At 38.7% G+C, this 14,601-nt stretch overlaps 1 protein-coding gene across 1 annotated transcript in view; it reads left to right on the top strand.

Moving 5' to 3' along the window:
- The first annotated feature begins 6,558 nt into the window (after positions 1–6,558).
- Positions 6,559–14,601, top strand: part of LOC113164660 (ALK and LTK ligand 1-like) — a 16,811-nt gene continuing 8,768 nt past the window's right edge. The window contains exons 1-4 of the mRNA XM_026364052.1: positions 6,559–6,984; positions 7,382–7,630; positions 11,790–11,843; positions 12,904–12,984. Coding sequence (XP_026219837.1) covers positions 7,393–7,630; positions 11,790–11,843; positions 12,904–12,984 — 373 coding nt within the window. The 5' untranslated portion in view covers positions 6,559–6,984; positions 7,382–7,392. The remainder of the gene's footprint in view (positions 6,985–7,381; positions 7,631–11,789; positions 11,844–12,903; positions 12,985–14,601) is intronic.

The raw sequence follows: 14,601 nt of genomic DNA on the forward strand, positions 1-14,601 counted from the left end.
TTCAATAGTTTCTATAAGTTTAATAGTTTCTATAGGTTCAATAGTTTCTATAAGTTTAATAGTTTCTATAGGTTCAATAGTTTCAATAGTTTCTAAAAGCTCAATAGTTTCTATAAGTTTAATAGTTTCTAAAGGTTCAATAGTTTCTATAAGTTCAATAGTTTCTATAGGTTCAATAGTTTCAATAGTTTCTAAAAGCTCAATAGTTTCTATAAGTTTAATAGTTTCTATAGGTTCAATAGTTTCTATAAGTTCAATAGTTTCTATAGGTTCAATAGTTTCTATAAGTTTAATAGTTTCTATAAGTTTAATAGTTTCTATAGGTTCAATAGTTTCTATAAGTTCAATAGTTTCTATAGGTTCAATAGTTTCTATAGATTCAATAGTTTCTATAAGTTCAATAGTTTCTATAGGTTCAATAGTTTCAATAGTTTCTATAAGTTCAATAGTTTCTATAGGTTCAATAGTTTCAATAGTTTCTATAAGTTCAATAGTTTCTATAGGTTCAATAATTTCTATAGGTTCAATAGTTTCTATAGGTTCAATAGTTTCTATAAGTTTAATAGTTTCTATAGGTTCAATAGTTTCTATAGGTTTAATAGTTTCTATAGGTTCAATCGTTTCTATAGGTTCAATAATTTCTATAAGTTCAATAGTTTCTATAGGTTCAATATTTTCTATAGGTTTAATAGTTTCTATAGGTTCAATCGTTTCTATAAGTTCAATAGTTTCTATAGGTTCAATAGTTTCTATAGGTTCAATAGTTTCTATAAGTTCAATAGTTTCTATATGTTTAATAGTTTCTATAGGTTCAATAGTTTCTATAGGTTCAATAGTTTCTATAAGTTCAATAGTTTCTATAGGTTCAATAGTTTCAATAGTTTCTATAAGTTCAATAGTTTCTATAGGTTCAATCGTTTCTATAGGTTCAATAGTTTCTATAGGTTTAATAGATTCTATAAGTTCAATAGTTTCTATAGGTTTAATAGTTTCTATAGGTTCAATCGTTTCTATAAGTTCAATAGTTTCTATAGGTTCAATAGTTTCTATAAGTTCAATAGTTTCTATAGGTTCAATAGTTTCTATAGGTTTAATAGATTCTATAGGTTCAATAGTTTATATAGGTTCAATAGTTTCTATAGGTTCAATAGTTTCTATAGGTTTAATAGATTCTATAGGTTCAATAGTTTCTATAAGTTCAATAATTTCTATAAGTTTAATAGTTTCTATAGGTTCAATAGTTTCTATAGGTTTAATAGTTTCTATAAGTTTAATAGTTTCTATAAGTTCAATAGTTTCTATAGGTTCAATAGTTTCTATAGGTTCAATAGTTTCTATAGGTTTAATAGTTTCTATAGGTTCAATAGTTTCTATAGGTTTAATAGTTTCTATAAGTTTAATAGTTTCTATAGGTTCAATAATTTCTATAAGTTCAATAGTTTCTATAAGTTCAATAGTTTCTATAAGTTCAATAGTTTCTATAAGTTTAATAGTTTCTATAGGTTCAATAATTTCTATAAGTTCAATAGTTTCTATAGGTTTAATTTTAACTCACAACAGTGTTGTTGGATTATTGCACAACTTTCTGCTGCATGTTTCATCAGGAGTGATAAATGTATAAATTCATCGTGTACTGAACTGATACTTATACTTTAAAATCAGATCAGAGCTCAGTAACTATATAAATATAACTATAACTTTATTTTAAGTAAAACTTTATTCATCTCTCAGTCCGATTTTCACCACATGGAAAAAAATAACTGAACACAATAAAATAATTCACAGATATTTTGAATTAAAATTATTTATTTATAAATAAATAAAACAATTATTTATTTATAAATAATTTTAAATAATTTAACAATAATTTAGATTTTTTATATTCAACAATGTTCGGTTGTTTATCATTGATAATCTGTGATTCACAGCTCCGTGGTTTGGTTCATGTTTGATGATCTAGAGCTGCAGTAAACCAAACATTAGAAAAGTGCTGATTTCTGTACGTAAAAGTACTTCGAAATCCACAGATGTAGTACAGTTACTGTAAAATCCAAAACTTTACTTTACCTTCAGACAAACTAAAGGCAGATGGTGAGATTTATTAAGATTTAATCAGATTTATTAAGATTTAATCAGATTTAATCAGATTTATTAAGATTTAATCAGATTTAATCAGATTTATTGAGATTTAATCAGATTTAATCAGATTTAATCAGATTTATTAAGATTTAATCAGATTTAATCAGATTTAATCAGATTTAATCAGATTTATTAAGATTTAATCAGATTTAATCAGATTTAATAAGATTTAATCAGATTTATTAAGATTTAATCAGATTTAATCAGATTTATTGAGATTTAATCAGATTTAATCAGATTTATTAAGATTTAATCAGATTTAATAAGATTTAATCAGATTTATTAAGATTTAATCAGATTTATTAAGATTTAATCAGATTTATTAAGATTTAATAAGATTTAATCAGATTTATTAAGATTTAATCAGATTTAATCAGATTTAATAAGATTTAATCAGATTTATTGAGATTTAATCAGATTTAATCAGATTTAATCAGATTTATTAAGATTTAATAAGATTTAATAAGACTCAATAAGATTTAATAAGATTTATTAAGATTTAATAAGATTTATTAAGATTTATTAAGATTTATTAAGACTCAATAAGATTTATTCAGATTTATTAAGATAATATAATAAGTTTACTTTAGCCGCACTGAGGCGTGGCACCAATAGACGTCAGCTGATTGGCTGTTGATCAGTGCGTTGTTTCACATCACGTTCTGATTGGTTGGTTAGTAGACAAAAGTCCTAGCAGCAGTCCTGAGGCCACTAGGACATCCTGAACCTGTGGTCCTACAGTGTGACGCAGCACCAGTGTGGACCCACCACATGTTCTCCTGAGAACCTCAGGGGATGTTCTGGATCAGACCATTTAGACCATTAGATCATTAGACCAGTATTAAACGAGGTTCTGTCCCAGAAACATTTGAAGAAACTTTCTGAATGATGAGAACTGAAGAATAGAAGATATGGAGACCTTACAGCTGTTCTAGTTGGCCTTCAGAGGGATCCATTAGGAGGTTCCAGAAGTTCTTTAACAGGGTTCAGAACGTCTTATGTAGTATTTCAGAGTTTCAGAGGTTCTTGAAGTTGTTACAGAAAAGGTGCTGAAAGATGTTTTACAGAGTTTTGAGAGGACTCTTTGATCCCTGACTTGGTTCCCGTTGAATTTAAAGACATTTCAATGACTCTTGAGGTTCTGAAGTGGGTTCCACGGAGCAGGAGACACTGCTGAAGTCTTTTCTGAGAATGTTCTTTAAGAGACCCAAAGGCCTACTGGGGTTAAAAAGGTTTAAAGTGTTTTTAAAGATGTTTAATGGGCCCTCGAGGGAGGTTCCAGAGGTTCTTGGGGACATTCCAAAACAGGCCACGTCGTACCGTGGAACAGGCCTGGATGTGTACAGAGTGGAGTTAATGGCCGTGAGAAAACTCAGTCGGCACCGAGGTGACCTGCAAGAACAAACAACCTCCACTCAGCGGTGCAGGGAGTCGTTCCTCCACAAGCCTTCGGTTAAACCCTGAATAAATACAGGTTCAAAAAACATTGAAAGTCCTGCACATACACAGTACATGCAGTACACACTGTACACGCAGTACACGCAGTACACACAGTACACCAAGTACACACAGTACACACTGTACACACTATACACACAGTACACCAAGTACACACAGTAAACACAGTAAACGCAGTACACACAGTACACGCAGTACACACAGTACACACAGTACACGCAGTACACACTGTACACACAGTACACGCAGTACACACAGTACACGCAGTACACACAGTACACACTGTACACACTATACACACAGTACACCAAGTACACACAGTAAACACAGTAAACACTGTACATACAGTGCACACTGTACACGCAGTACACACTGTACACACAGTACATACTGTACACACTGTACAATCAGTACACACAGTACATACTGTACACACAGTACACACTGTACACACAGTACACACTGTACACACAGTACGTACAGTACACGCAGTACACACAGCACACACTGTACACACTGTACACACAGTACATTCAGTACACACTGTACACACTGTACACACTGTACATTCAGTAAACACTGTACACACTGTACACACTGTACACGCAGTACACACTGTACACACTGTACACACTGTACACGCAGTACACACTGTACACACTGTACACACAGTACATTCAGTACATACAGTACACACTGTACACACTGTACACGCAGTACACACTGTACACACTGTACACACTGTACACGCAGTATACACTGTACACACTGTACACACTGTACATTCAGTACACACAGTACACACAGTACACACAGTACATACAGTACACACTGTACACACAGTACATACTGTACACACAGTACACACTGTACACACAGTACACACAGTACATACTGTACACACTGTACACACTGTACATTCAGTACACACTTTACACACAGTACACGCAGTACACACTGTACACACAGTACACACTGTACACACTGTACACACAGTACACACAGTACATTCAGTACATACAGTACACACTGTACACACTGTACACACTGTACACGCAGTACACACTGTACACACTGTACACACTGTACACGCAGTACACACTGTACACACTGTACACACTGTACACGCAGTATACACTGTACACACTGTACACACTGTACATTCAGTACACACAGTACACACAGTACACACAGTACATACAGTACACACTGTACACACAGTACATACTGTACACACAGTACACACTGTACACACAGTACACACAGTACATACTGTACACACTGTACACACTGTACATTCAGTACACACTTTACACACAGTACACGCAGTACACACTGTACACACAGTACACACTGTACACACTGTACACACAGTACACACTGTACATACAGTACACACAGTACACACTGTACACACTGTACACACAGTACACACTGTACATACAGTACACACAGTACACACAGTACATACTGTACATACTGTACACACAGTACACACTGTACACACTGTACACACAGTACATACTGTACACACTGTACACACTGTACATTCAGTACACACTTTACACACAGTACACGCAGTACACACTGTACACACAGTACACACTGTACACACTGTACACACAGTACACACTGTACATACAGTACACACAGTACACACTGTACACACTGTACACACAGTACACACTGTACATACAGTACACACAGTACACACAGTACATACTGTACATACTGTACATACTGTACACACAGTACATACTGTACACACTGTACACACTGTACATTCAGTACACACAGTACACACTGTACATACAGTACACACTGTACACACAGTACACACTGTACACACTGTACACACTGTACATTCAGTACACACTGTACACACAGTACACACTGTACACACTGTACACACTGTACATTCAGTACACACAGTACACACAGTACACACAGTACACACAGTACATACAGTACACACAGTACACACTGTACACACTGTACACACTGTACATACAGTACACACAGTACACACTGTACACACTGTACACACAGTACACACTGTACATACAGTACACACAGTACACACAGTACATACTGTACATACTGTACATACTGTACACACAGTACATACTGTACACACTGTACACACTGTACATTCAGTACACACAGTACACACTGTACATACAGTACACACTGTACACACAGTACACACTGTACACACTGTACATTCAGTACACACTGTACACACAGTACACACAGTACACACAGTACACACAGTACACGCAGTACACACAGTACATACTGTACACATTGCTGCAGTGATTTGATCTGTGATAGAACAGATGAACAAATCAGGAACTAGAACTGTTTCATGTTGAACACTGGTGGAACCGTGAGCGTCTCCTGTTCTCAGTTCTCTGACTGTTGGTTCTCGGTCCTCACTGTTACTGATCAGTCTCCAAATAACCTCTGAAACCTTTTGCTGCCTCGTTTGCTCGTGTAGCTCTGAACAGAACCAGAACCAGAACCAGAACCTCAGGTCTTCGTTTGTCTCCACGAACACTGTAAAATATCGAAAACATCATTTAAGGAGAAACAACAGATTTTACATCCTGAAATCTGTCAGTGGTTCTGGAAAGATCCAAAAATAATAATTATTATACTGTTTATCTTTCTTATACCATGGTGGTGGTGCTGGGGGGGGGGTCATTGGATTATTTTGCCCCCCCCCCTCCTCCTGGTGCCTCTGAATAATATTCCATGTCCCTGAACGACGCTGCGCCTCGAACCGTCCAAACCTGTGGAGCAGCACTGATCCTTCCGTCCGCTGAGGGGGGGTGGTGTTCAGCTCAGAGCAACAGGCTGCAGCGCTCATCTGTTTTTTAATGTGCGCGTGACACGCTAACACGCACGCACCTCCCTCCCGCTGCTGTGTTTCCGTGATCTGGAAGAGTTGGAGCGTGCGGACAGACCAAGAGGCGCGCGCTGCAGACACCGGATCAACAAACCGGATCCAGTCTGAGTCCTGCAGCTGGTTCACCTGGAGTTCTGGTTCACCTGGAGTTCTGGTTCACCTGGAGTTCTGGTTCACCTGGAGTTCTCCCTTCGGATCCCGGACATGAGTCGGTCCAGGTCTCCCCCAGCTGCAGCTCGAGCGAGCAGCTCGTGATGACGAAGCTGCTCCCCCCGCTCCGCGCGCCGTGCCAGATTCCCGCGCCGGTGTAAGATGCCACCGGGCCCCGGTGCTCGGCACGCGGCTCGTCTCGAGACTAACCCGGGATAAGAAAACCCACGAATCCAGTCGAACCAGAATCCAGCACCGGTGGAATCAGTCTAGCCCAGAGCAGACCGGGACCAGAGGAAGGAAACGGAACCTTGGCTGACTGTCAGGTAGGAGCTGCGAGAGAACCGAACCGAACCTGGACCCGGTTCGATCCGAGTCTCTGGTCACTTGATGGAAACAGCAGCAGAAAATCAGACTAAAGAGTTCGGGACACAAAGTAGAAACGTTTAGATGTAAAAACTGAAACTTGGACCCGAGTTGGTTCAGAACTAAAAGGTCCAACTGCAGGTTTAGAATCAACAGAACCATCGTTTCTGGACCCGAATTCTGTCAAATGTCAGTTTGTTTCTGAAGACACGTCTCCAGGTCCATTTGGTCTTTCCTGGAGTTCTGGACCGGGACTTCTTGGACTTCTAGTTTAAATCATTCCTCGGGTCCGTTTCGGGTGGAGGTCGTGTTACATGTGTTACACAACTAAGGAACCAAGGTTCTGTGTCTCCTCAGGTCCGGTAGTGATGCTGCCCGCGCGGCTCCCGGTCCTGTCCGCGCTTCTCGTGCTGCTGTTGGCCGCGGGACGCTGCACCGCGGCTGCCTGGCGCAGAGGCTCCGGTACCCGGTCGGACGGACGTCTGGACGCGCGCAGCGCGCTGGAGCCCGTCAGTCGGTACCCGAGGACGAGGACGGAGACGGGGCCGGTCACCGAACACCGAGTTAGAAGCCCGGAGAGGGAGAGCAGGTCCCACCACGGAGGGGGTGAGTAGTTAACCCCCACCCCCGAACACAGAGACTCAGGAGGCTGAGCGCGGGTTTCTCGGTGGTTCGTGTTAAATTCGTTTTCTTTTGTCTCTTTACTGAAGTCTGGGACCAGGGACCCCCGGAACTGACAGGTCCCTGGTCCTGTGCCCAGTACACATGTCCAGTAATCCATCCATGGTAATACTACTATTAGTACTCGGCTACTACTACTACTATTACTACTACTACTACTACTATTACTACTACTACTTTTACTACTACTACTACTTGGTCTGATAAAATCTTGTCAACAGTGAGATAACATCTGTGGTTAGTGTTTGAGTGAATGAAGTGATTCATGACAAACTATCAACAGTCAAATTTAAACAATAAATTAATTATTAGAATAATTTAAACAATAAATTAATTATTAGAATAATTTAAACAATAAATTAATTATTAGAATAATTTAAACAATAAATTAATTATTAGCATGAAAAGTAAAATAAAACTGAACTTAAAATAAAAACTCTGTGTTATCAGCAGTGGAAGAAGAAGGAGATAACAAGTGTCCTGATGTTAAACCGGGTCTGCAGCAGTTCTCAGATCCTTTGCTCACTGTTTGTAGAAGTATTAAAGCTTCTGTGTAAAAATACTGCGAGTCTGAAGCTGTGTAAGTTTTTACAGTCTGGTGTCAGTTCAGGTCCAATCCAGAGAATAGATTTGAAATAACAACCAAGCAGTTCTATAAAGACACCGGGTCGATAAACTGGTTCGAAAGTGGAAAAATACCAGAGATGTGATTCAGCCTGTTTCTGAAGTCTCACTTAAGAACTTTTGTTGTTTGGATCAGTGAGACCGAGTCCACTTTAACTCATCAGTGATTTACAGTCGGGTCCATTAGTGCAGTCAGCTGATGCCAAAGGGTCCAGCAGCTTGTTCTCATCCTCAGATCTCAGTGTTTGGAGGCAGCTCATGAGATGATGGTTCGGTCCGGAGTGAGGTGTGTTCAATGTGCACATAAAAATACGGGTGAAAACAGGACTCAGCTCCTAATGTGACCTGAGAGAGAACAGCAGTAGTGTCGTTTCTGGATCAAAACATCAGCAGCATGATCTAAGGTTCCTGTGAGAAGTCTGAAGAACAGCCCGACAGGTTCACCAGATTTCTATGGAACCTGCTACAAATGGTTCCTAAAGTTTCCAGTAGAACACAGAACAGATCAACGTTTAATAAGAAAACATGTCGGCTGTAGAAGCCACGTTGCTGCATTCAAACAGAAATAAACAGCAGAAATATCAAAGTTAATTATCTTCTAAATGCTCAATAAAACAAAACTGTGAGCGTCTGTTGAAGCTGTGAACGTGTTTTATTTGTTTCCACACAGCTCTGATCTCTAACTTCTCTTAAAGCAAATAATTAAATCAGGTCCGGACACTCACCATGAAATATCACGAGTTTAGAAAACACTGTGTTTTAACTGTAAACGAGGTCAAAGGTCGCTCTGCATAGTTTAAACTTTACTTTAATTATGTATATTCACGCTTTTCATACACAGTGAAATGAAAGTGCTGCACATCAATTACTCAATATTAGAAAGTATTAAATTATAAAAGTATAAAGTGATAATAATGATAAAATATTAGAAAGTATTAAAATATAAAGTGATAATAATGATAAAACATTATAAAGTATTAAAATATAAAAGTATAAAATGATAATAATGATAAAATATTATAAAGTATTAAAATATAAAAGTATAAAGTGATAATAATGATAAAATATTATAAAGTATTAAAATATAAAAGTATAAAGTGATAATAATGATAAAATATTAGAAAGTATTAAAATATAAAAGTATAAAGTGATAATAATGATAAAATATTATAAAGTATTAAAATATAAAAGTATAAAGTGATAATAATGATAAAATATTAGAAAGTATTAAAATATAAAAGTATAAAGTGATAATAATGATAAAATATTATATAAATTCAAATTAAAACCAAATAACTTCCCCTGGTGTCGCAGGTCAAATGTCCTCTGTCCTCAGACCCCAGAGTACTCTTAGTACTGTGTAGTACTAGTACTTTTACTTCAGTACAGACTGGCTTTGTCACCTGTCGCTGTCCGTGGTGCTGATCTGAGACCACCAGTCGTGTGGGAGCTGTCCGTGGTGCTGAGCGGCGTCAATCATCTGAATTCAGTCAGACGTCAGCGTTCGTCTGTCGATTGTCTGAAAGTCGTGTTTCACTCGTCTGATAAAGACAGAACGTCCGTTCAGTCCCAGGCTGCAGGTGAAGGTGTGTTGTCCACTGAGGCCTCACAGCGAGAAGGTTGTTGGTGGTTGTTGATGTTGATGTTTCTTTAGATTCATTTACTTTTTACTGTTTTTGGTCGTAATGTTTCTTTTTTTTTTTTTTGTTATTGTCTCATTTTTCAACTCTTTCTCGTCATCTCGTGTGTTTTTGGTCGCATTCTTTCACTTTTCATTTTTGGACTCTTTGTTGTAATTTGTTATATATTTTAGTTTTAGTCTTGTATCTATCATTAAAGGTCATTTTTAATGTTTTATTCCTTGATTTAGTCTCTTTGAATTTGTCTTGTTTTATTTTTGATCTATTATCTGTCTTCTCTGTTTTAGGATCTTTGTGGTTGTTATGTGTCTAGTTTCAGTCACTTTCTCACTTTGTACTCATTTTGTGTCTCTGTTGTTGTTTTTTGTATCTTTCAGTTAATTTTGAGTTGAATTTTGTTTGTTTATTTCCTTTTTGGTTATTTCTCAGCTCTCATTTTATGTCGTTTTGGGTTTTTTTTACAATCTTCATGGTCATATTTGTATTTATCTTCTTTGTCGTTGTCTTGATTTTCTGTCATTTTTAAACAATAGTTGTCTTCAGGTTGAGCTCTGTGATTAATTTGTTCTATATAAAGGCTCCGGCCTAGACGTCCACCATGCCTGAGAGGCCCTTTTGGCGATCCATCCATGCAGTTATCTTTCTGATTTCACAGTGAATTACAAGTTAATGCTTTATTACCAATAAACCAAATAAATACATGAACTGACAAATAACCAGGAAACAGTTTAAACTTCCAACAAAAAACAGGAAACAATTAGAATCAAACATTATAGCTGTTTAATTAGTGCTAATCACATGTTGACTGATGTGGAGGATACTTCACAACAAGAAGTCTAAATTAACTGGAACCAATGTTTCACCAAAACAGTTTGTGCAGCAGGTCACGGCTCAGCTCGTGTTTTTATCCACACGTCGACCTTCAGTTAGTTCAGATAAGCTGACAGCTGCAGTTTTACAGTGTGGACACAGATGGTTTCTGCACCATCTACAGTTAACTTGAAAACAATCCACCTTTTGTACTGGAATACACAATAAAACGCTTTGATTTCACAGCGTAATCACTAGAGACTCGGTGTTGCAGACTGAGTTCAGAGGAATCTGTTCTGGTTCTCAGCACATCTTAGTTTTTTAACATTGGAAATTTTTTAGTCATCTTTAGACAGAGACGTGTGTTATAGCTGCATTATAGCTCCTCACAGTATGATCTGAACTCTGAGCTCTGCTCTCTCGTGGCCTGAACTTTGGTCCAGTTTTACAGATCAGGTTCTGGTGCTGTTCAGGAAGCTGCTGTTTTGATGGAACGAGAATGTAAAGAGGATCTCCTTCCTGGGATTTCCCTGTCCTCCCCCTCATTTACCCTTCAGCAGTTCCTGCATCAAATTCCTTTTTCATTTGTGTGTTTAAATATGAAACATATCACATAACACTCATCATGTTATTATGATTATTATGCACCACCACTATCGTCCACAGTGAATAAATTATAAATCGATTAATATAAGAGACTGAGAGATTCATTTTAGCCGTGAGCTTTAACTGCTGCAGTTTGTGAACCATAGTTTGACAGAACAGCCCTGACTTAAGGTGCACTTCCTCACTTTTTGTGGAGCTTTTGGGACCAGATGCTTTGAATTCATCTATAGATTGACTTTGACTCCATGAAGCAGTCTGAGGGGTCAACCAACCTGATTTAATCACCTGCAGGTAGAGTGGAGATAACGAGTGGACGTATTAATACAACAGGAGGATGTTTCCATTCTTATTCTGGACACATTGCAGGTGATCATATTGCTGATCAGTGATTGTTTCTCTTTCAGAGGGAAATCCCAGAGACCCGCGACATAAGGAGAAGTTCATCAAGCACCTGACAGGTATGAACCTCAGTGTCTGAGGTCAGACGTTTCACAGTCAAACACAATATTTAATGATCCTTCCTCTTTTTAAGATCTCAGGATGCGTCACAGACGTGTTGATAAACTCCAGGCAGGAAGTCAGAGGACAGGTTGACAAAGAATAACAAAAACAGTTTATTACGAAACACAGAGAACAGGTTTACTTCAGCAGCCAAAGAAAACCGGAGGACGGAAAAACCCGTAGTGAGACAAACAGTCCAAAAATGTCCAGCAACCAACCAGAACGGAGCAGAGGTCGACAGCAGGTCACAAACAGGCTCTGTACTCTTAGCGTTAGCTGCTCTGTTCCATATCTAATACAGAACAACAGAGCTCCATGAAACCCATGAAATAAAACTGAAGTGGGGACGTACTTCATCGAACATGGATCCATCCGCTCACATTCAGACGTTCTAGCTGCGACCGTGGACTCGTCTCTTCTGCTGAGCTGTGAAGTTTACCAACATTTAACAAACCGTTTGTTTCTGCATTAATATTATATATTATATATATATATATATTATATATTACAATATTAGTTAAAAAAGACTGTGCTCATCTATTAACAGGAAAAAAGCTGCGTTACAAACCTGATTTAATTATTAGCAGTGTTAATGAGTCTCAGTGAGGTTTAGAATGACGGTTTCTTTCTTCTGGTTTCTCTTCAGTTTCTATTAACGTTTAATTAACGTCTTGGACAGATGTCGAAACATTCTGAGTTTAAAGGCGCCTTCACAGATGCTCTAGAAGAGGCCACAGAGAGACGTCCTGTCCATAATCCAGATACCCTCTGATTACAAACGTCCACAGACATGAAACGGGATCCCAGCCAGACGAAAAAACACTAGAAGAACAGCAGACGTCTGTGTTTTGAACCTGTGTCGTTCATTTAAAGAACACGAGATGATTCAGACACATCGACCTCCGTTTACACAACACACCTTTATTAATCTACTTTAGTTTTTCATTTTTATGTGTCTGATGATCACAAACAGTTTGGAGGAGCTCTGACCATCAACGTGCTTCTGTCTGTCTCCAGGTCCTCTTTACTTCAACCCGAAGTGCAGGAAACATTTCAACAGACTGTACCACAACACCAGGGACTGCACCATACCTGCCTGTGAGCGCGCACACACACACACACACACACACACCTGAACCAAAACCTGGTCTTAAACCTGAAATTGCTCTTTAAACACTCTTCTCATTGTGAGGATAATGTCCTCAGTCCAGTGGTTAAAAATTCATGCTGGTCCTCACAATGATAGCAATACACACACACACACTTGAAATGAGGTCATTTGAGTTATTTTTCTGGTCGTCGGTTCAATTCCCCTCATTGTTACTGTGCTGTGTTGCTGCACGAGGTCGTTTGAGCTCAGAAACAGGATAAAACTTGCTTCAACACACGCGCGTATGTACATAGACACATTTTTGTTCACACACTCTCTCCAAGACAAACACCGGGCTACATGCATGATTTAACATCACAAGCGCTGCTGTTGTTCTGACACGATCAGGCTGATAACACGCTGTTCGACTGTGTGTGTGTGTGTGTCTGTGTGTGTGTGCTGTGACCTGTTGATGCAGGTTTTAACTCACTGCAGCAACATTTTCCAGAACACGACCAAAGTTACAGAAGCTGTGGAGATGAAACTTGTTCTGTTAGTTTGTTTTGGCCAAGTCACCGAATTCTTTACATTATCGAACAGCAATGATCAGAGGTGGAGGATGGAATGAAGACGCGTTAGGAAGAACTTGTAAGTCGCTTTGGATAAAAGCGTCAAGCACGACTACATTTAGTCGACTACATTTAGTCGACTACATTTAGTCGCGAATGGCTGAAAGACTAAATGTACATGAAAGAAACGAAGTCACGAGTAAGGAAGTAGAAACCAAACGTTACGATTAGTCATTTATCAGAATCTTCAATCTAACAACGGACAAGAGAAAATCAGAGTGAGTGTAAAGAGGAGGATTCAGACCACGATGTCTGTCTATCTACCTGTCTGTCTATCTACCTGTCTATCTACCTGTCTGTCTATCTACCTGTCTGTCTGTCTACCTGTCTATCTGTCTATCTACCTGTCTGTCTGTCTGTCTGTCTGTCTGTCTGTCTACTTGTCTGTCTGTCTATCTACCTGTCTATCTACCTGTCTGTCTATCTACCTGTCTGTCTGTCTACCTGTCTATCTGTCTATCTACCTGTCTGTCTATCTACCTGTCTGTCTGTCTGTCTGTCTGTCTATCTACTTGTCTGTCTGTCTATCTACCTGTCTGTCTGTCTGTCTGTCTGTCTGTCTGTCTACCTGTCTGTCTGTCTATCTACCTGTCTATCTACCTGTCTGTCTATCTACCTGTCTGTCTGTCTACCTGTCTATCTGTCTATCTACCTGTCTGTCTATCTACCTGTCTGTCTGTCTGTCTGTCTGTCTGTCTGTCTGTCTGTCTATCTACCTGTCTGTCTGTCTGTCTGTCTATCTACCTGTCTGTCTGTCTGTCTGTCTGTCTGTCTGTCTATCTACCTGTCTGTCTGTCTACCTGTCTGTCTGTCTATCTACCTGTCTGTCTATCTACCTGTCTGTCTGTCTGTCTGTCTGTCTGTCTGTCTGTCTGTCTGTCTATCTACTTGTCTGTCTGTCTATCTACCTGTCTGTCTGTCTATCTACCTGTCTGTCTGTCTGTCTGTCTATCTACTTGTCTGTCTGTCTATCTACCTGTCTGTCTGTCTGTCTGT

This window comes from Anabas testudineus, chromosome 2 (assembly GCF_900324465.2).
Source record: "Anabas testudineus chromosome 2, fAnaTes1.2, whole genome shotgun sequence".
In the NCBI taxonomy this organism is placed as follows: Eukaryota; Metazoa; Chordata; class Actinopteri; order Anabantiformes; family Anabantidae; genus Anabas; species Anabas testudineus.